Source organism: Triturus cristatus, chromosome 3_2 (assembly GCF_964204655.1).
Source record: "Triturus cristatus chromosome 3_2, aTriCri1.1, whole genome shotgun sequence".
Lineage (NCBI taxonomy): Eukaryota > Metazoa > Chordata > Amphibia > Caudata > Salamandridae > Triturus > Triturus cristatus.
Genome location: NC_140584.1, coordinates 306,311,774 through 306,332,961, shown reverse-complemented (window position 1 = coordinate 306,332,961; position 21,188 = coordinate 306,311,774). Strand labels below are relative to the sequence as shown.

The 21,188-nt window shown below is 45.2% G+C and overlaps 1 protein-coding gene across 2 annotated transcripts in view; it reads left to right on the top strand.

The window, feature by feature from the left end:
* ARID1A (AT-rich interaction domain 1A) overlaps positions 1 to 18,663 on the top strand; it is a 548,770-nt gene extending 530,107 nt beyond the window's left edge. For both annotated transcript variants that reach the window (XM_085647728.1, XM_085647729.1), the window contains exons 19-20: positions 3,540 to 3,670; positions 15,635 to 18,663. In XM_085647728.1, coding sequence (XP_085503854.1) covers positions 3,540 to 3,670; positions 15,635 to 17,383 — 1,880 coding nt within the window. In that variant the 3' untranslated portion in view covers positions 17,384 to 18,663. The remainder of the gene's footprint in view (positions 1 to 3,539; positions 3,671 to 15,634) is intronic.
* Positions 18,664 to 21,188: the final 2,525 nt, after the last annotated feature.

Below are 21,188 nucleotides of genomic sequence, written 5' to 3'. Positions count from 1 at the left end.
TCCCTTTCCTGTTGACCCTGTGCATTCTGTTGGTGGTTAGCAGTTTATTTGCCTGTGCAGTGTTCGTTGATGCAATACTAAATACTTTTTAAGACCACATTGAGACTCCTTTGTTATTTTCAAATCCACTAAGCTATTTTATCATGCTTTAAAATATGTTAGCCTTTGATTATTGAAATCATTATCTGAAAATCGTGCATGACCTGGGATCTTTCGATCGTTGTTTTTTGTCATATGAGTAGATAAAACTGAAATAGGCAAAACCCAAATTACTAGATACGAAAAGTATGTGAAAATGCAACACTACAAGCTACAAACTGTTTGTTAGAGATAAGAAGCACGTTCCATATGTTTGTTGAGCTTTGACTTTTTATCTGAAACAGAACTAAGTCACCTTGTCTTGTTTTCTAACCTACTGGAGTATTAGTGTAAGCAGACATTTGGCAAACAAAATTCTAGTTCAACGGATAGCGGTCTGCATGGCAGAAATATGTTCCATGTAAAGTCTTTCTGACCCTGATGATGTGCATGCTCCAACAGGTGTAGCTAAATAGCTTCAGTAGTATTACTGGCCTTTGCTCTTACAAGGAATTTTGAAAGTATCTACTTCGGCTGCTACTCATACCATTTTTCAAGTAGTATGCTATTGGCCATATATATTACTGGCCTTTGTTCTTACAAGGTATTTTGAAAGTATCTACTTCGGCTGCTACTCATACCATTTTTCAAGTAGTATGCTATTGACCATATATATTTCTGGCCTTTGTTCATACAAGTTATTTTGAAAGTATCTACTACGGCTGCTACTCATTCCATTTTTCAAGTTGTATGCTATTGGCCATATATCGGCAATTGAGAGCTTAGCCACATACTGCCGCATAACTAAGTCTTTGTTCACCCACCATCACAAGTTAATAATTATTTGGCAAACATAGGAATAAAGGGCTCACGATAGGTGGTCACTCAATTTAGCAACTTCTGCATTGTTAATCCTCCATTCTTGTGCCCTTCGCTCATCCTCTCTTAATCATCAGTACACCTGCTCTGCTTTCAGGCTGGGAAAAAGTGTGTGCTGCTACCAAAAATGAGCAGTAGTAGGGATGGAAACCGGGAGTGGATAGTGGTAGCTAATTTAAGCTGCAGTGATTACAGTTTGAAGTGGCTGAAGTCCTCAGAAGTGGAAGAGGTTTGCATGCAGGAATAAGAATACAGGCATGGGTAGCATACAGGCATGAGTAGGAACTCCATGAGGCCTCTGAAACCAAGAAAGAGTTTTTTTCCATCAAAAACTCCGAAGTAGAAATTGACCGGAGATGCAAGACCTTTTACCAGCTCAGTGTACTGTGAGTACTGAAGTCCCCGTCCCCGCTTGACCGAACATAAGGCTCTTGAGCCACCACTGCCAGTAGGCTATGGTTGGCACTGAAAATCCAAGTCGGATGCCTCTCCCTCGGCTCAGCCTCGTAACTCCATCCAAAGCCAACCACTTCAGTACCAAGTCGACCAGCTCCATCTTTTGCACGAACACTGCGGCGCCAAAACACTAATACATCATTGCTCTGAAGATTTCGAGAACGGCACCGAGATCTGGCCCTGGTACTTCAGTGGAACTGATTCTCCACAAGATGCTAGAGAAACTTGATGCCCGCAACAGGCAAATCCAAATACAGCCTCACACTGGGCGTATTCTGGCCAAGACTGTGGTTCCTGCACACCCTCCATCCGAGCGCCAACTCTCCTTTGGAGAGTACATTGATCTTCCGGTGCAACCTAAGAAGAAGAAAACTGACGGCCACCAGTCCCTTGCACCCTCCTTCACCATCCTCTCCGCCATTTCCATTGCCCTTTATTCCACCACCACCTTCACCCTCTCCCCCTCATTCTACAGGTGATCCATTAGACATCACTCCTCAGGGTCCCCACATTCATTCCCAGGTGGGCATGGGACAGTGGTGATGCCTTTGATGCGCCTCAGCCCCCTGATCCTTGGCCGGCCTACGACATTGACCTTCCAGGGGACACTGATCTTGAATTGTACCCTGCTAAGCCATTTCCTCCTTATGACACCACCTCTTATCAGGAGCTTATTGGCAGGACTGCAACTTCCCATCAGGGACAACTCCATAAGGAGCTATAGAGGATAATTTCCTTTTCCAAATCCTTTCCACAACACATAGGGTAACACAGTATCTCTCTATGCTGAAGGGTATGGTGCGACATACCAATGATATTTTAAAAGATCTTGCGCAAGCCTGTATTATCACTCCCACCCTCACGCTCTGACCCTATTTATATCAGAGGGCAAATTCCACTTGACACTCTTGTCTTTAACACCATAAGGGGGCTAATTCCCAGGCTGCCAGTGACGCTCCACCTCCTGATAAGGAGAGTAACGTTATTGATGCCTCTAGCTAAAGAGTAGCAACGCAGTCCGCCAGTCACTGGTATATTGCTAATACCATGGGGTTATTGGCGATATACGATCTTGCCCACTGGGACGAAATGAAGGAGCTCCTCTAGTACCTCCCAGAGAAGCATAAAAAGAGAGTACAGGAGCCTGTTGCTGAGGGTAAGCTTATTTCCAATACCTCCATTAGGTGTGCCTTTAACTCTGCAGGCACTGCTGCCAGAGGCATTAAGACTAGTGTTTGGTTGAGTCGCCGTGCCTGGCTGTGCATATCTGGCTTTAAGCCAGAGATCCAACAAAGCCTGTTAAATGTCCCCTTTGATAAGGAACACCTTTTTGGCCCACAGGTTGACCAGTCTCGTAAGAAGATGAAAAAGGACACAGAAGTTTAGGCGTCCATGGGTGCATTACAAACACCAAGTCCCCTTGGCTCAGTTACAGGTGAGCTTTTATCACCATACCCATTAAAGAAGGAACCTTAGTATGCACAAGTATGTTTCTGCTTATCAGCTGCTGAAAAATCTTTTCAGCAGAAACAAATAGCAACGTAAAAAACTGATCGCTCACGGAAAGCCTCACTAGGGAACCAAAAATGGAGTTAACCCTGGAGGCAATGACCCCATGAATAGGGTTGGGCCGAGACAGAACAAACCGTTTATTTGAGAATAGAAAAGTTACATAAACATATGCAAATTACTTCACTTTTATTTTGTTTTGGTAGAGTTCATTAATCAGCCTTCCGACTTTCTTGATTCTATTATATACTTTTGCTTCCAATAGATGCTTGGATCACTCTGGCACTAACTCATCCACTTGATAATATAGGAAGCATTTTTGTCATAACCAGTGCCCCTCAACTTTGTATTTTTGTCGAAACATTGACATTCTAATTGATTGCAAATACATCTTGTTATACAAAATGCATTTTAACTATGTAAAATTGAGGTAGGAACACAGTTGTACTATGAAGAGACTAGTTGTGTTTTGGTTATTAATGATGGGCTCTGAATGCTGACGTGTGAAAGGGTTTCTTGTTATGGAAAAAACACATGCCTTAGATCTGCAAAGAAATGCTTTTGAATTGTGGTTCATCATTGCTATTTCTCATTTCTCCGTCTTACTTATGTTTTAGGAACCCCCGAGGCTTGGCGGGTGATGATGTCCCTTAAATCTGGGTTGCTCGCTGAGAGCACATGGGCTCTCGATACCATAAACATTCTTCTGTATGACGACAACAGCATCATGACCTTTAGCCTCAATCAGGTGTGTACCCATCTCTGAATGTATTAAGGTTCCTTGCTGTACTCCTACACCAGTTTCTGTTGTCATTCTTTCTGCAGATTGACAACATTGATATTTGTGTCTAGGGACTCACTTGCCCATGTGTTTGGCTTCAGCTCTGTTGCTTTGACTTCCACTACACCTATTTATACTGGTGTACTTGCCCCAGTTGCTCCAGCACTGTCTTTGATTACTAATATTATGTGGAGGGATCTCTTTAATGTTGAAGCAGGATAAAGGAGAGCTGTGGTCATAATTGTTGATTGTTACTTTTGGTAGTGAGCGAGTTGCATTCTGGGGTTTCAGTAAGTGGTGTTGGAGCGATGCACAAAATGAAAAGGATGGAGGGGTGTTTATTCAAGCACACATGCTGTGGTGCCAGAAGACGCACCCTTTTAAGAGTCTCTGATTTAACATACTACAACATTTGTCCCTCTAAGCTGCAAAGTCTTCAGAGTATTGTTGTACTACTATTGAAAAAGTTCAAGAAATTATATCATGCCTCCCAGGAGAGATGTAATCTATATTGGCTTCCTCAGACGAAGGATCTATGTTAAAGTACCCTGCTTAACTTGAGATCATGACACAATTTCTCAAACCAGTCTGGCCGTTTTTTTGATCTCATCTTTTGACCTATTAAAATCTGGTTTTTTGGTACTTAATAGTGCTGCTTTCAGTCTCTGTGTATCTCAGTTCAAACAATCGCAATGTGGTAACAGGGCTTTCCATGTGTTGACCCCAATCTCTGAAATGACCTCTCTTCTTGGACACATCAAGTTGTTCTAAAGTCAGAGCTTTCAAGTCTGCAGTGAAAAGGCTTATGAGCTGCAGATTACACACTGTGCATAGATCGCCATCTGGTGTTGGGCCCGGATGTTTGCACTTGTTTTTGTCTTGGAAAGTCTTTGGAAGTCACGAGGTATGTGACTCCTCCTTTGGATCATAGTGCGCATGGGCTTCGGCTCCATCCTCAGATTGTTTTTTTCCGCTATCGGGCTCGGATGTGTTCTCGTGTTCCAGCTCGGAATCTTTAACGGTTTCTCTTCGACGAGCAATCCTTCCCATCTCGACGGTATTGTTTCGATTGCGTTTCTAACCACACGCGCCCTTCCACTCGAAGTCTTCGATTCCGTTCGTCGACGAAGGCCTTCGGGCCTACCAGGGCCTCATCTCCGGCTCATGGAAAGGACGCCATTTAAAAAGTGTCCTCGATGTAGGTCGAAGTTTCCCCACACCGACCTACATGATGTGTGCAACCTCTGCCTCTCACCGGAGCACGAGGCCAGGGACTGTCCAGCTTGTGCCTCCTTCTGCTCCAAAAAGACCATCCGGGACCGACGAGCTCGAAGAACAATGGCGTGCTCGTCATCTTAGATCCCCGGTGACATCTTTCAAGAGGGCGTCGATGTTCCGGAGCAGGGTCGAGTCGAGGAAGCCATCATCAGCGCCTCCGAAGCAGACGATTCAGATGTCGAAGACATCACTCCAGCTCAAAGGGCCGTGAGTACAGACGTCGACACCTCCACACTGTCGAAAAAGGCTTCGGCACCACCTCCACCTTCGGGCCCAGGTGCACACCGAGACACTGCTTCCCATGCCCCGCCTTCGGGCCCGGTAAAGAAGCCTGCAAAGCCTTAAGGCGACTCGGGCTCGAGTCAGCCTACCCTCGTAACCGACAAGCCAACTCCAGCACCGAAGAAAAAGGCGTCTTCGACATCATCCACGCCGACCGCTGCTCTCACATCGAAGCACTCGGCGTCGAAGGTCACACCAGCTCTTCGGCACCGACAACACCCTCGGAGCGGACTAAAAGCCGCCCACCGAAAGGTCCACATACTTGCAAACCGAAAACCTCGGAACCGAAAAAACAGCACCCGGTTCAAACTCCCAAAGACACTTCAAAACCACAAGGTTCCAAGCCTAGAACCGCTACCGAGGCGCCGCCCAAAAAACTTACGGCACCGAAGCCCTCGGCACCGACGGATCTGTCTCCCACAGATGAACTGTTTCGACCAGATCCAACACAAAAGACTCTAATGAAGGATCCTAAGACTGGTCATTTGATGCTCAGTATCAAAAAAAGACCACTACACATGCCTGCGCCTGGTCCACCACCAAAGAAGAGAGACTTTGCCACCTCTCCATTAAGGATTCCTTCTCCTCCTCCTCTTCCTCCTCCTCCTCTCCCACCACACCGCTCTCCCACACCATCACCTACCCCAATAGATGATGATGATGATAACACATTAGACGCTGCAGAAGGAGGTGCGGATGATCAACCCCTTGGGGACCATACCCCTACTGGCTCCCCTGACCCCTGGGATGATTATAGTGTTCCAGATGAAATTTACCCCTCCAGGCCTTCCTCCCCCCAGACGACAATATCGGGATCAACCAGCTCCTTCAATGAGCTGCCCAATACCACGGGGTGGCCTTGCATACAGAACCAGTAGAGGAGGATTTTCTTATGGATACCTTTGACACCACACAAAGGTCCACCGCAACACCGCCCATGCTTAAAGGGTCATTAAGCACACAACAGAAATATTTAAAGACCCAGTCAGGGCTCGGGTCATTAACCCAAGAATAGAGAAGAAATAATAAGCTGCCCCTACTGACCCAGTATACATTAAGGGCCCCGTACCACTGGACTCCTTAGTAGTCTCTAACACCAGGAAGAGGGCAAATTCCCAAACGTCGGGTGAAGTACCAGACAAGGAATCCAAACTCCTAGACGCCTCTGGCAAACGCACAGCGTCACAGGCAGCAAATATTTGGCGCATTGCTAACACCCAAGCACTTCTAGCCAGATATGACAGAGCACATTATGACGAACTTGAGTCCATAATGCAGCACCTCCCTGACAAATACAAAAACAGGGCCACTGAACTAATCCATGAGGGTAAGACCATCACCAATACCTCCATTCGCTGTGCCCTAGATGCAGCAGACACCGCCTCAAGGGCAATCAACACCAGTGTCCTTTTGCGCAGGCATGCCTGGTTACGGATATCAGGTTTTAAACCAGAAGTACAGAGTTCTCTACTCAATCAACCTTTTGATGAGCAACACTTATTTGGGCCCAACGTAGACGTATCCCTCGAAAAAATGAACAAGCATTGGCATAGCCAATAGGTCTCGCTTTTGGGACCTTATAAGTATTTAGTTATGGCAACTGTTGCATGGCTAAACACTTATAAGGTCCCAAAGGCGAGACCTATTGGCTATGCCAATGCTTGTTTTCTTTCTAATCGCGGCACCAGTGCTTTACTTCTAACATTAAAAGTAAAGCGCGGGTGCCGCGATTATAGCAAAAGTAAAGGAATAGATGTTTGTTTCTATTTCTTTACTTTTGCTATAATCGCGGCACCGGCGCTTTACATTTAACATTAAAAGTAAAGTGCCGGTGCCGCGATTATAGCAAAAGTAAAGAAATAGATGTTTGTTTCTATTTCTTTACTTTTGCTATAATCGCGGCACCGGCGCTTTACTTTTAATGTTAAAAGTAAAGCACCGGTGCCGCGATTAGCAAGCTAAAAATGCTACCGCCGGCCACAGCTTGCAGTGCATGTGCGCGAGTGGTGCGCGTGCAGCAGTAATCACGCCATATGGCGCTGCTGCTGAAGCGCGCGCACATGCACTGCAAGCTGTAGCCGGCGGTAGCATTTTTTAAAGCCCTTACTAAAGTCTCTCCGAGTAGCGCATGCGCGCTGACTCAGCGAGACCTAAAAAGGATACAGACACTGCCAAATCTATGGGAGCCTTGCAATCGCAAGCTCCCAGACGATCCTTTCATTGCTCATCCTTCAGAAGCACCCATCGAGGCTACTCCTCTGATAGCCCTTCTACCTCTTACAAAGCTCCTGCACAATCCACCTTTGCTAGAGGTTACCAAAGGGGTGGTTACAGGGGGAATAACAGCAAAGGCAGAGGCAAAAATAACTCCCGCTCTGCCTCCACACCTACCCCATGACTTCCCTCCACTTCCCCCAGACTATTTCACTCCAGTCGGGGGAAGACTCTACCAATTTCTCCCTGCCTGGATAAACATCACTTCAGACAGGTGGGTCCACAAAATAATTCAATCAGGCTACTGCCTCAAACTAACATCTACCCCCCTCCCCCCCCCCCCCCCCACCCCCACCCCCACCCCCAAACATCCCACCCAAACACCGTCCAATGTCACAAGAACATCTGTCACTTTTAAAGCAGGAGGTAATCTCCCTCCTACAAAAGAGTGCAATAGAACCAGTTCCCCTGCACCAACAAAACAAGGGAATCTACTCCCTCCATTTCCTCATACCAAAAAAGGAAGAATCTCTAAGGCCTATTTTAGACCTCAGACCTCTAAACAGATACATACATTCAGACCATTTCCACATGGTCACACTTCAGCAGGTCCTCCCTCTGCTTTCCCAGGGCGACTTCCTTGCTACTCTAGACCTCAAGGACGCCTATTTCCATAGTCCTATTCACAACGCTCACAGAAAATATCTAAGATTCGTAGTGGACGGTCAGCACTATCAATTCAAGGTGCTCCCATTCGGAGTCACCACAGCACCAAGAGTGTTCACCAAGTGCCTAGCAGTAGTGGCAGCACATCTAAGAAGACAAAACATACATGTCTTCCCATACCTAGACGACTGGCTCATAAAAGCCAAATCGTACAATCAGTGTGTACAACACACTCACACCACTATTCAACAACTTCACAACCTGGGATTCACAATAAATCACGCCAACTCCCAGCTCCAACCGTCCCACACGCAACAATACCTCGGTGCCACAATAGACACCTCAAGAGCGCTCGCCTATCCCAGTCCCGCCAGGATAGCAAGCATCCAAGCTCTTCTCACCAGATTCCAACCGCAACACTCTCTTCCAGCTCGAGTGTTCATGCAACTCATAGGAATGATGGCCTCTTGCATATTCATAGTACCTCATGCAAGACTCCAGATGCGTCCCCTCCAAGAGTGCTTAGCAAGCCAATGGAACCAGGCTCAAGGTCAGTTAACAGATCTGGTGTTGGTAGACGGTCGTACCCATCGCTCTCTGCAGTGGTGGAACACCAAGAACCTTTCCAAAGGGCGACCGTTCCTCGAGCCAGTTCCTCAAATAGTCATGACAGCGGACGCATCGCTCTCCCCGCTGGGGAGCTCACCTACTACATCACACCATGCAGGGCAGGTGGACACCTCAACAAAAACTACTCCACATCAACCATTTGGAGTTACTAGCCATCTTCCTTGCCCTAAAAGCATTTCAAAAACATATATCAGGCAAGACTGTCTTAGTCCGCACCAACAACATGACAGCCATGTATTACATCCAGAAACAAGGGGGGACACGCTCTATGCAGTTCTCTCAACTTGCACAGAGCATATGGAGGTGGGCTATACCTCAGAACATTTTTCTCCTAGCCCAACATGTTCCGGGAGTCCAAAATGCAATAGCCGACCTCTTGAGTCGTCAAACAGAACAAATCCACGAGTGGGAACTTCATCCACAAGTTCTTCAGCCGTTTTTTCAGACTTGGGGGCAACCACAGAAAGACCTCTTCGCCACCCGAAGAAAACGCCAAATGCCCATACTTCGCCGCCAGGTATCCGCTCCCATTGTCCAAAGGCAATGCAATATGGATGAACTGGTCAGGCAGATTTGCGTACGCTTTTCCGCCTCTCCCACTCATTCCACTAGTGGTGCGCAAACTACAGCAACACTCATTAACGCTCATCCTAGTTGCTCCAACTTGGGCCAGACAGCCATAGTACACCACACTGCTGGAACTCTCAGTAGTTCCGCACCAAAAACTACACCTCTCTCCATACCTCTTAACCCAGAACCATGGAGAGATCCAATACCCAGACCCAGCTCAGCTCAACCTAGCGATCTGGCTCCTGAAATCCTAGAATTCGGTTACCTTAACCTTCCTCCTGACTGTATGAACGTCATCAAAGAAGCTAGACGGCCTACCACTAAAGCATGCTGTGCAGCCAAATGGAAACTTTTTGTGGTATACTGCCATAACAATAACACTAATCCCCTAGATGCGTCTATCCAACACATCATAGGCTACTTACTACACCTCCAAAGATGCAACCTAGCCTATACCTCTATCAGATTGCATCTGTCTGCCATAGCAGCATATCTACAAAATAGACAACACCTCTCACTTTTCAGAGTACCTGCCATAAAGGCCTTTATGGAAGAACTCAAAAGAATAATTCCCCCCAGAGTACCACCTTCTCCTGTGTGGAATTTGAACATCGTTCTCACAAGACTAATGGGGCCTCCATTTGAACCTCTACATAAATGTGAGCTACAATTCTTAACATGGAAAACTGCTTTCCTCGTAGCCATTACTTCTCTACGAACAGTTAGTGAACTACAAGCACTAACCATTCAAGAACCCTTTCTCCAGATGCATCTTAATAAAGTTGTTCTCCGGACCAATCCTAAATTCCTCCCTAAAGTCATTTCTCCCTTCCAAACTCAATCAATCTGTAGAGCTGCCTGTATTCTTCTCGCAGCCACAAACAGTTGCAGAAAGAGCTCTTCACACCTTAGATGTCAAAAGAGCACTCCTATACTACGTAGAGAGAACAAAACCCTTTCGTAAGACCAAACAATTATTTGTGTCTTTCTCACCATCACACAATGGCAACCCCATATCAAAATCTGGGATAGCTAGGTGGATTGTCAAATGCATACAGATTTGTTACCATAAAGCAAAACGTACATTATCTGTTACTTCTAAAGCCCACTCTACACGAAAGATAGGGGCTTCAATGGCATTTTTAGGATACATTCCTTTAGATGATATCTGCAGAGCAGCTACATGGTCTACACCACACACATTCAATAAACACTACTGTGTTGATGTGCAAACAGGCTAGTGTGGGCCAGGCTGTTCTCAAAACATTATTTCAAACTACTGCAACAGATATTGGTGGTCGCCGCTAGGGGTGGATACTGCTTTACAATCTATGCACAGTGTGTAATCTGCAGCTCATATGCCTCGAACGAAATATGCTACTTACCAGTATGCATCTCTTCTTGGCATGTAGAGCTGCAGATCTACACACGCCCACCCGGCTACCTTTATCTGTTCCAGTATTAACTTACTTAGATACACCACACATGGGGTTCTTTCCTGTTTCTTATTAAGCTCCATCATTTCCCTGCTGGCGAAAAACAATCTGAGGATGGAGCCGAAGCCCATGCGCACTATGATCCAAAGGAGGAGTCACATACCTCGTGACTTCCTAAGACTTTCCAAGACAAAAACAAGTGCAAACATCTGGGCCCAACACCAGATGGCGATCTATGCACAGTGTGTAGATCTGCAGCTCTACATGCCAAGAACAGATGCATACTGGTAAGTAGCATATTCCTTTCTCAAATCTAGCTGTTTCTTTCTGGGTTAGGTCTACCTGCTGAATGTCCTGTTGGTTTTTGGTCCTCTCTCCTGCTTTCCATATTGCATTTTCTTCTGTTTCAGGGCTAATAAGCCCAGGTAAATTCTGCACCTGTTAATGATTTGATCTTCATCTAGACTTTATCAATTCCTAACAAACCGTAGATAAAGATTTGGGTACAAATAGCACACACACACTTTACTTTGCTATTTATTAAAAAAGCAAATCAGCCTTCATTCAGAAGCCCTGTGTGTAGAAGTGCACCCTTCCTATTTCCATATAGTTTAGGAAGGTAATTATAATTAGGTGCTGCTAAACAAATTCACATAATTATCTGATCTGATCTGATTTGTTGTACAATATGCGTAGGTCAAAACTGTGACAATCTCTGATAAATTATCATTGTTGTACCTCGGTCTGGAAATGTTTATAAAGCCATTTTCAAACAAAATGAGGTCCATCATTATTATTTACAAATGAAGAACCTTCTAAATAGTTGCCGATGTACCCAGGGGTGTACATGCCAGCTGATTCACCTCAGGCTCGTACATGCCAGCTGATTCACCTCAGGCTCAGACCATAAAGGCTCCTAGACATTGCAGAGAAGGCCAAAGCTACACTCAGTTCTCAGGCAACAGATAAATGTTCACGTTCTTTATTCTATCATTGGAAAAAGACTGAACAAGTACAGCCTTCATCGAAGGGTAGACTGGAGAAAACGCCTTCACTCCCAAAAGAATATTGCTTCAAGGCTTAGATTTATATGCCAGCCCCTGAATGACGCACAACACGTCTGAAACGATTTGCTCTGGACAGATGAGATCTAGGTGGAGGAGTTTGTAAAGCACAAAGACATGTTGGGGGGGGGGGGGGGGGGTAACAAACGTTACTTACCACTATCACTAGCTTATGCCATCTGTCAAGCATAGTAGTGGGGGATGTCAATCCGGTCTGTTTTGAAGTCCTTGGGCTTTTTTATGTATCATAGTCCAACTAGAATTACTATTTCATTGTATTCAAGAGGATAATATGGGACGACCTGTCCAACAGCTAAGGCTGAGCCAAAAGTGGACAATGCAACAGAACAATGTTTCAAAACTGCAGTAAATCTATGCCGGATTGTCTGGAAAAGAAAAAAAAAGATTCAGGAATTTGGAATGGTCATCTCAACATCCAGATCTAAATAACATGCAGATGCAGCAGTAGGACCTAACTGAGAATTTAGCATTAACAAATACCATTAAACATCATAGAGCTAAAGCAGTTGTGTAAACGTGAGTGTCTCAGAATTCATCCATGCAAGGTGAGAGACTGAAACTCTTATAGGAAACGTTTACTTGAAGTTATTGCTATAGGGGTTCTGCATGTTACTGAAGGGTGCTGCTACACTTTTTACAAAAGGCTGTGGATTATTGAGAACGTGACTGATATTGTTCTTTAATAACTAATGACAGTGACATCAATTTGTTATGTCACGCGATAATAGATTTGTCTAAAGACTTGGTGAAGACTGGCTGAAGGTCAGATATATCATATATTTGAGATTGCAAGATCTGAGGAAGTGGTACCGATCAGTGACGGAGTTGGAGGTAAGACTTCCTTTGGTCAGCAAAAGGATTTGAACTGGAGATAATCCCAAGTGGTATTGGATAGGGTGTGGTTGTGTGTGTGTGTGTGTTTGGTTGATTAAGATGAAAGAGTAGTGCAGTTTTTAATAGTGAAATTAGTGTTGACATCTGATAACCATGGTCGATGTTGACTTAGCATTTTTCTAGGTGCTTTGACACCTCTAACTGTAAGCAATCTGTCACATGTTTTGAGTTATGCAACCCTCACCTTTGATTTCCAAACCTTAAAACAGCTGAAAACCGACAGCTGCATTAGGTCTGCTAAAAAGAAAGTGGCATTGTAGCCATTGTTGCGCTAACTTCCAGTTCTTAACCGGGGTAGCTCCTCCATGTGGGTGAAGGAGCGTTGCCCCACTGCTTTCTCGCAATTCGGGAAGCAGAAACATAAATTGGTATTATCAATACCACGAGAAAGCAGAAGGGTTTGGTTGGGGGCAATCGCAGCCAGCATGACTCGCGCGGGGGTGGGGGGGGGTTTAAATAAATAAAAAAATATATAACTTACCTTAGCGACCTGGTCCGGTTCCGCGTCCTCTTCTCCAAACAGGACGCAGGCAGCCTCCCTCCCCTCACCCAAGCCAATCACAATTGGCTGGGTCGCCGACCGCACAGGCGTCTATGGGTTGGCCATTTTCTCCATGCAGCCTACATGGAGAAAAGGGCAGAATGCATATGACTGGTTTGGTCGGTCCTGGGGCCGACAAAACAGTCAGCGCCCACAACAGTGGGCATGCCACTCTTCCCCTGACCTGAAGCAGGACCGCCCGCCCCCAACCAAACCCCTCTGCTTTCTTGCACTGGGAGAAGCAGAAACATAAAATGTATTTATAATACCATTTTATGTTTCTGCTTCTTGCACGGCGAGAAAGCAGTGGGGCGATGCTCCTCCACCCACATGGAGCGGGCAGGTGGGCGGTCCTACTCCAGGGGAGGAGGGCCGACCAAACCAGTCATATGCACTCTGCCATTTTCTCCATGTAGGCTGCATGCAGCCTGCATGGAGAAAATTGCCTCCCCATAGATGCCTGTGCAGTCTGCGTCCCAGCCAATCACAGCGCTGCCATTGCAGTGTTGTGATTGGCTTAAGAGAGGGAGGCTAGCTGAGCCCTTTGTGGAGTAGAGGAGGCGGGACCAGGCCGCGAAGGTAAGTTTCATTTGTTTTACTTATTTATAATTAAAGCCACCCTTTTTTTTAGGTCTCGCCTGACCCAGCGCATGCGCTGGTCTGGCGAGACATTTAGTAGGTGGGTTTAGAAAGTACTTCCCACAAGCTAAAGTGCTCGATGGCGTGCACGCGCACAGCTGCTCCCCGCATTCCCCCCTCCCACCTCGCCCAGCCATCTGCCTTTCCTGCGGCAGCCTTCAGCACCATACCCCTCCCCCGGCTGCTGAGCGCGCATCCCTAGCGTGCGTCATCGCGATCACTTTCGCTTTTACAGTGATCGCGATCGTGATGAGGGATTGTCAGTGTCTTTCTCCCCGAGAAGATCAATGTGTGTAAATATTCCTGCTACATTATTTTTCTTTTCTCCCCGAGAAGACATTAGTGAAGTAGTTCTGGAAGCAAACGCACTTCATTTCATTGGTTGCTTGCGCACGCTGTTATTTCAGCCCCAAAGACAGCGAGCATTAAACAAAATACTAAATTGGTTGCTTGCGCGCGCTGTTATTTCAGCCCCAAAGACAGCGAGCATTAAACAAAATACTAAGAGCTCTGTCTGCCTAAATCCACATTGGGTCTGAGGCTTAAACCCTTGTTTTGTTGAAGAGAGCAACTTTCTGGCTATGCACACGGCTGCACCCTGCCGCTGAAAAAAACGTTAGCTAAGATTTGCACCCTCCCCCTCCAGAAATGGAGACCTTTGGGAAAGTGGACTGCAATCAGTGTTTTTTTAAGGATCAGTTACTTTTATTGAGAGAAGAGGCTGACTGGTTCCCCTCTGTCTCTCCTCTTCTCCCCTCTCTCGCTGTCTGCTCCTCTCCTTCCCCCCCCCCCCCCATTTGCAGTTCGCTGCACTGTTACTGAGTTTGCCAGCTCTCTCCGTGAAAAAGAGCAGTTCACTTCCTGGCTTGAAAGAGCAAGCCTGCAAGAAGAGAAGGCGGAGCGTTTGGCTCGCCCCGATTGCTGTCATTCATGAAACAAATTCTGTGCCTCCTTGTACCGCCTAACGCCTCGCTAAAATGCCTGGGAAGTTTGGCAAGTCAACGATGCAACTACAAATGCACGCCTGAAATATACAGTTTATTTTGACTGTCGTAACGTTTACATTTAGCCAGAAAGCAGTAAGGCCGTCTCCCTATTATGCTCACAGACACCGAAGTAGTACCGGTTCTACAGGTGAATAGCTCGTTCGCTCCTATTTTTCAACTTTACTTGTTAGTAATTTCTCAGCCTGTACTTTACACATGCTTTTTTATATTCAATACCAATCAAAGTATTCTGCAATGATTACAACAAAGGAAAACATGACAAAGTAAGAAACAGAACACTGTGATGTCAGCATTGAAATTCAGCTTGCCTAGAAGTAAAAAGTTCATGTCATGAAACAAGTTGGCAACCGTTAGCCATTTTAAACACAGATCTACATTAGGTATCGTCGATCTGAACATAAATAATACACGGTTACATATACTGTTCACATGTTAATGTCAATTTAATGCAAACACATTTACTATGAAAACAAGCATTGGCATAGCCAATAGGTCTCGCCTTTGGGACCTTATAAGTGTTTAGCCATGCACAAGTTGATGTTGTTGGATATTGCGCTGCACAACTAAATACTTATAAGGTCCCAAAAGCGAGACCTATTGGCTATGCCAATGCTTGTTTATCTTGTACATTGTTGTATTTGCCAAATATGCTTGGTGCATGACTAACTGCTTTATCTTTCTCGTTCTAGCTACCGGGTTTGCTGGAGCTTCTGGTGGAATACTTCCGTCGATGCTTGATCGAAATCTTTGGAATACTGAAAGAGTATGAGGTGGGAGACCCTGCACAGAAAACATTACTGGATGCTGAAAGATTACGCCTGGCTGGTAGCCCCTCTCCATCAGAGGAGGAAGAAGAACGGGAGCAGCAGCAAAGGGCCAAAATAAGGGAAGAGGTTGAAAACCTTTTCTGCAGCGGGGAGGAGAATGTTGAGGAGATGGCCTTTTCAGAGAAAGACAGAGTGCCATTGGATGACACACAGGAAAATCTGAAACAAGCCAGTAAATTTGACAAGCTTCCTGTAAAGATTGTTGAGAAAAATGACTTGTTTGTGGTGGATTATTCTGCCAAACTGGGGCGAGTACAGGAGTTTGACAGTGGACTACTGCACTGGCAGATAGGTGGTGGAGACACTACTGAACATATCCAAACACATTTTGAGAGCAAAATTGAGCTTGCAGCTGCCCGGAAAAGTGCTTCCCTTTCTCCTGCCCCCCAAAAGTGTTCTGCTTCTGAAAGTAACGCAGGGACTAAAGAGAGTGATGAACCTCTGACAGTGGGCCGGCCTGTCGAAAAAAGTATAACTGCCACAATGGATGATGTACTTTCTGCAAGGCCAGGTTCTCTTTCTGAGGAGGTAGTAAAGAACACAGAAATAGCCAAGGAAAGCAACAAGTTCCCATTTGGTCGGAGTTCAGTCCAGATCCCCCGGAACCTTAAGATTCTGGAGGATGAGCCTCACAGCAAAGATGAGACCCCACTCTGCACGTTACTGGACTGGCAGGACTCTCTGGCCAAGCGTTGTGTCTGCGTGTCCAACATCATCAGGAGTTTGTCCTTTGTACCCGGGAATGATTTTGAAATGTCAAAACACCCTGGGCTGCTGCTGCTTCTTGGCAAATTGATCCTGCTGTACCATAAGCATCCTGAACGGAAACAGGCACCACTGACATATGAGAAGGAAGAGGAGCAGGACCAAGGAGTTAGCTGCAACAAGGTTGAGTGGTGGTGGGACTGTTTGGAAATGTTGCGAGAGAACACCCTTGTCACTTTGGCAAACATCTCTGGCCAGTTGGACCTCTCCCCTTATCCAGAGAGCATTTGTCTGCCCATCCTGAATGGGCTACTTCATTGGGCCGTATGCCCGTCGGCTGAGGCCCAGGACCCCTTTTTTGCACTGGGTCCCAACGCTGTTCTCTCCCCTCAAAGACTTGTCTTGGAAACTCTTAGCAAGCTCAGCATCCAGGACAGCAATGTAGACTTGATTCTTGCAACACCTCCCTTTAGCCGCCTGGATAAGCTTTATAGCATGTTGGTCCGTTTCCTGAGTGACAGAAAGAACCATGTGTGTCGAGAAATGGCTGTGGTACTTCTTGCCAACTTAGCACAGGGTGATAGTCTGGCAGCGCGAGCAATTGCTGTGCAAAAGGGCAGCATTGGCAACCTACTGAGCTTTCTGGAGGATGGGCTGGCTGCCACTCAGTTCCAACAGAGCCAGGCCAGTGTACTACACATGCAGAATCCTCCATTTGAGGCCACGAGCATGGACATGATGCGTCGGGCTGCACGGGCGCTGCTTGCAATGGCCAAGGTGGATGAGAACCACTCTGAGTTTACCTTGTATGAGTCACGCCTATTGGACATCTCCGTGTCGCCTTTGATGAACTCTTTGGTATCGCAAGTCATTTGTGACGTACTGTTTTTAATTGGCCAGTCATGACAGCCGTGGGATGCCTGAACCCCTTCCCCTGTATGCGTGCGCGTGAGTGGACAGCTTGGGAGAGAACAAACTGACTGTTGCCCTTTATTTATGCAAAATGACCTCAGAATCCACGGTCTGCCCTGTGCTGTCCTGCTTCTACTTGGGGATGGAGACACACCTCCTCACCAACTCACCTCTTTCTTGCCCTCCTTAAGTCTCCCATTCTCACATCCCAAGTGTGCCCTCGAACCCCTCCAAGGAGACAACATTCTAACTACATAGAAGAAAATGATTTTTTAAATTTTATTTTAACCAAAGTTACTGTTGTTTACAGTGAGTTTGGGGAAGGACACACATGCGTTATCCTGTTAACCAGAGAGGAGGGCACTACTTTCATAACTTTTTAAATGGTATAAAACTTTCAGAGGAAAAGTGTAACCTCTGAGTTCTGTGTGGTTTGTCGTTGTACATTCACAATCTTACAGGAACCAAGAACTTAGCAGTTGTGAACAGCCCTTGTCCGATGGAGGCCTGTACAGTAGACGGTAGAACTTTGTGCTGTACACCTTAAACTGTAAAACATCATGTAGTAATGTTGAAACATGAATAAAAGCTGGATCTGCAGCAAGCTGTAGTTTTAAAAATGTTTTTAGTTTAATGTTGAGGAGAAAAAAATGGCTTTTCCCCCAAAGCATCATGTGTAAGAACCTACAACACCCTGACCTCGCTCTTCCTTCTCGTTTGTACAAACAGCACCTCTGACCTGGTTTTAACCTATAGCTGCAGCCAAGAGCTGCATCGTGTGTATATATTATGACGTTGTACATTGCACATACCTCCCCGAGCGCCGGCCCTTTGCAGTTTACTCCCTGATTACCTTCACTCACCCTCTTTATAGTACGACGAGTTAAAGAGTTGAAGACCTGCAATTATTTAATCTCTCCAGAAATCCTCTCGCCGTGGAGGGAGCAGTACAGGTCTCCCTGTGTATAAAGTCTTTGCTGTCAAGACAGCCAATCAACTTATATATATTTTTCCTGTTTTTTGGTTTTTTTCTTATCGAGGTGTGACAGTTCTAGGTTCAGTTGAAGTACCTGATGAAGAAACACAATGGAGATTTTTTCAGTGATAAACTCAGCATATTTGTATTTCAGACGATGTAGCTAAAAACTTGCTGTAAATTCTTCCCTTTTTTCCTTTTTTTGGCTTAATGAATATCATTTATTCAGTATGAAAATCTTTATACTATATGTTCCACGTGTTAAGAATAAATGTACATTAAATCTTGTTAAGATGTTTGTAAGGATTTTTATTACTCAGAGTTTTGGACCAATGTCTCAGCCAAGTGGATGTTGAGTTAGCAGATATTGTGCTTTTATATTATCCAATCCACCCCTAGAGACTCTAGAGATTTTTTCAGGAGTTTATCCAATGACGCAATAGGGAAATGCACTCTGGTAGTGAGCCTACCAGAGAGACTGTAGTGCCTGAGCTTTGTACAGCATGAATATGCTATGTTAAATTTTCCTGATTATAGGTCAGAAAAGTTCCAGTTTTTCGAGCTTGCCGGCACTAAGCTTGATGTACCATGGTTGAGACGTCTGCATAGCATTGATCATTGCCGCACATTGTCCCACATATCTGTACTGTTTTTGGTTCTTCCTTTTTTGCAATTGTGTTTTCACACAGGAAGGTGCAAAACACTGCCTGGAGAGCGACTATGGTATAGATGGCTTCTGCAGTGCTGTCGACATTCGGGTATTTTCTTCTGAAAGGGGATATTCGACAGGAAAATCAGATGGTACAGGGAATTAATAAAATATTTGGTAAACGTCTTTTTATTTTTTAAGTTATACTCATGGAGGGTCGCAAAGAAAACTCAGTAAAATTTGTGCCCATGTTACCAAATTTTTCCCTTCATTTATAAAGCAGTTGTGTAGCGTGTTTTATTGATGCGTTGCAAGGCTTGTGGAGGTAACACTCAAACCCAAAATATTCAAACTTTAGAGACCTAGTTATTAGTTCATTTATGCTATGTCCTGAGATAAGCTATTAAAACAGCACCCAAGTGACAGTGTTGACAATTTTAATGGTTGTAATAATTAAACTCTGCAATATCTCGTGTTACATGTGAGTTTAAGAAATGTGAATAGCTTGTCGGTTGTGGAGACAAAAAAAAAAAGAAACTCCAGGGGCGCCATCTAAGGACCATTACAGACATAAATGCAGAACCACCCATCAAATTGCTAAGTGCTTTGATCAGAATGCTGTTACAACCAGGGATATAGGCCTTTTATTGAAAAAAAAATGAAATGCAAAGAACCAAGGCTAACAGTTATTACTTTTTATTAAAACCATTTTAGTCACAGACTACAAATGAATTTGAGACCTACTATGCTGAAGTATTTTGGGTCTTGAATAAGACAGTGAAGGCCCTTTAAATCATGAAAAGGTTCAATAGCTTGGCCAGGATTTTCTGAACCTGCCTTGAAAATTCCAAAAAAGACTACTTAACAAGAACAATTTAAAATTAGTATGAAGCTGAAAATATTACAGATCAACATGAACACTGTCCATTGACTAGGATGACTCCAACCTCCCCTGATTCAAGGATACTGGAAGTAAAATATTACCAAAACACTGGGTTTGCAGCTTATCGTGTTGAAGAGTCACATGCTGTGCACTCTTTTGCCTTGTATGTGTGGGCTATTACAAGTTGTTTTACTTCATAGTCTGCTTCGGTTTCATGCTTGTGATGTATTGATTTGTTAACACGTGCCCTGAAACCCAGAAAGCACAGGTGCATAGTTCTCCTTGGATTATAGTTTTCTCACCACTCCTCCCCTGCTTTTCTTTGACAATCTATTTGCAAGCGATATTTTAATATCAGCAGGGAGGCATGGGCAGAGGGGAGTACATGTGAATTTACAACACTACAAGTTTCAAGCAGTGTTAGAGGTCAGTAATATTTTCCATTTTCAGAATGTGCTGTAGATCATGCTTGCTTATACACAGATAGATGTTCTTTTTTTGTGAGAGGTATGTGCATAAGGATGGTTCATCTGGCCCATGCATAATCCACCTAGCAATGTTGAATTTCAAAATTGAATGTTCGAGGCATGTGAGCTGTACATCACATGCTGTGCATAGCCTGCCATCTAGTGTTGGGTCTGGATGTTTGCACTTTGTTTTTCTTCGAAGAAGTATTTTCCAGTCACGAGGTAGGTGTCTCCTCCTTTCGGTGATAGTGCGCATGAGCATCAACTCCATTGTTAGATTGTTTTTTTTTCGGCCATCAGGTTCGGATGTGAATTGCTGCACTCCGGTTGGGTGCCGTTTCTCGGGTTCCCTTCGACGCGCAATCCACTACCCTCAACGGTATTGTTTCTCGATCGCGTTTCCCAATCTCCACATTGTTTCGACTCAAAGACCTTAGATCAGAAAACTCGTGGAGGGCCGTTGGGCCTACCCGCACCGGGCTCGCTAGCAGTCGATAAAACAGACTCCATTCAGGGTGTTACGGCAAGTTTTTGCGCACTGACCAGCACGAAGTGTGCAACCTGTCTATCCCTGGAACACTACGAGAAAGACTGCAACGCGTTCCGATCGAAGAAGACGCTTTGTGACCGTCTGGCTCAACGTAACGAGATGCAACATCAAGGTGGCTCTGTACCGGACATCTTCGGCGGAGATTCTGACAGAGAAGAACAAGCTCAAGGAGCCGAAGAAGCAGAACATGTCTCTGTGAGAAAGCGGCTCTGTATATACTGTTCCCAAATAGGTACAGTGTGTACCGTGTCCACAGTCCCCAGAGGTTTGGCAG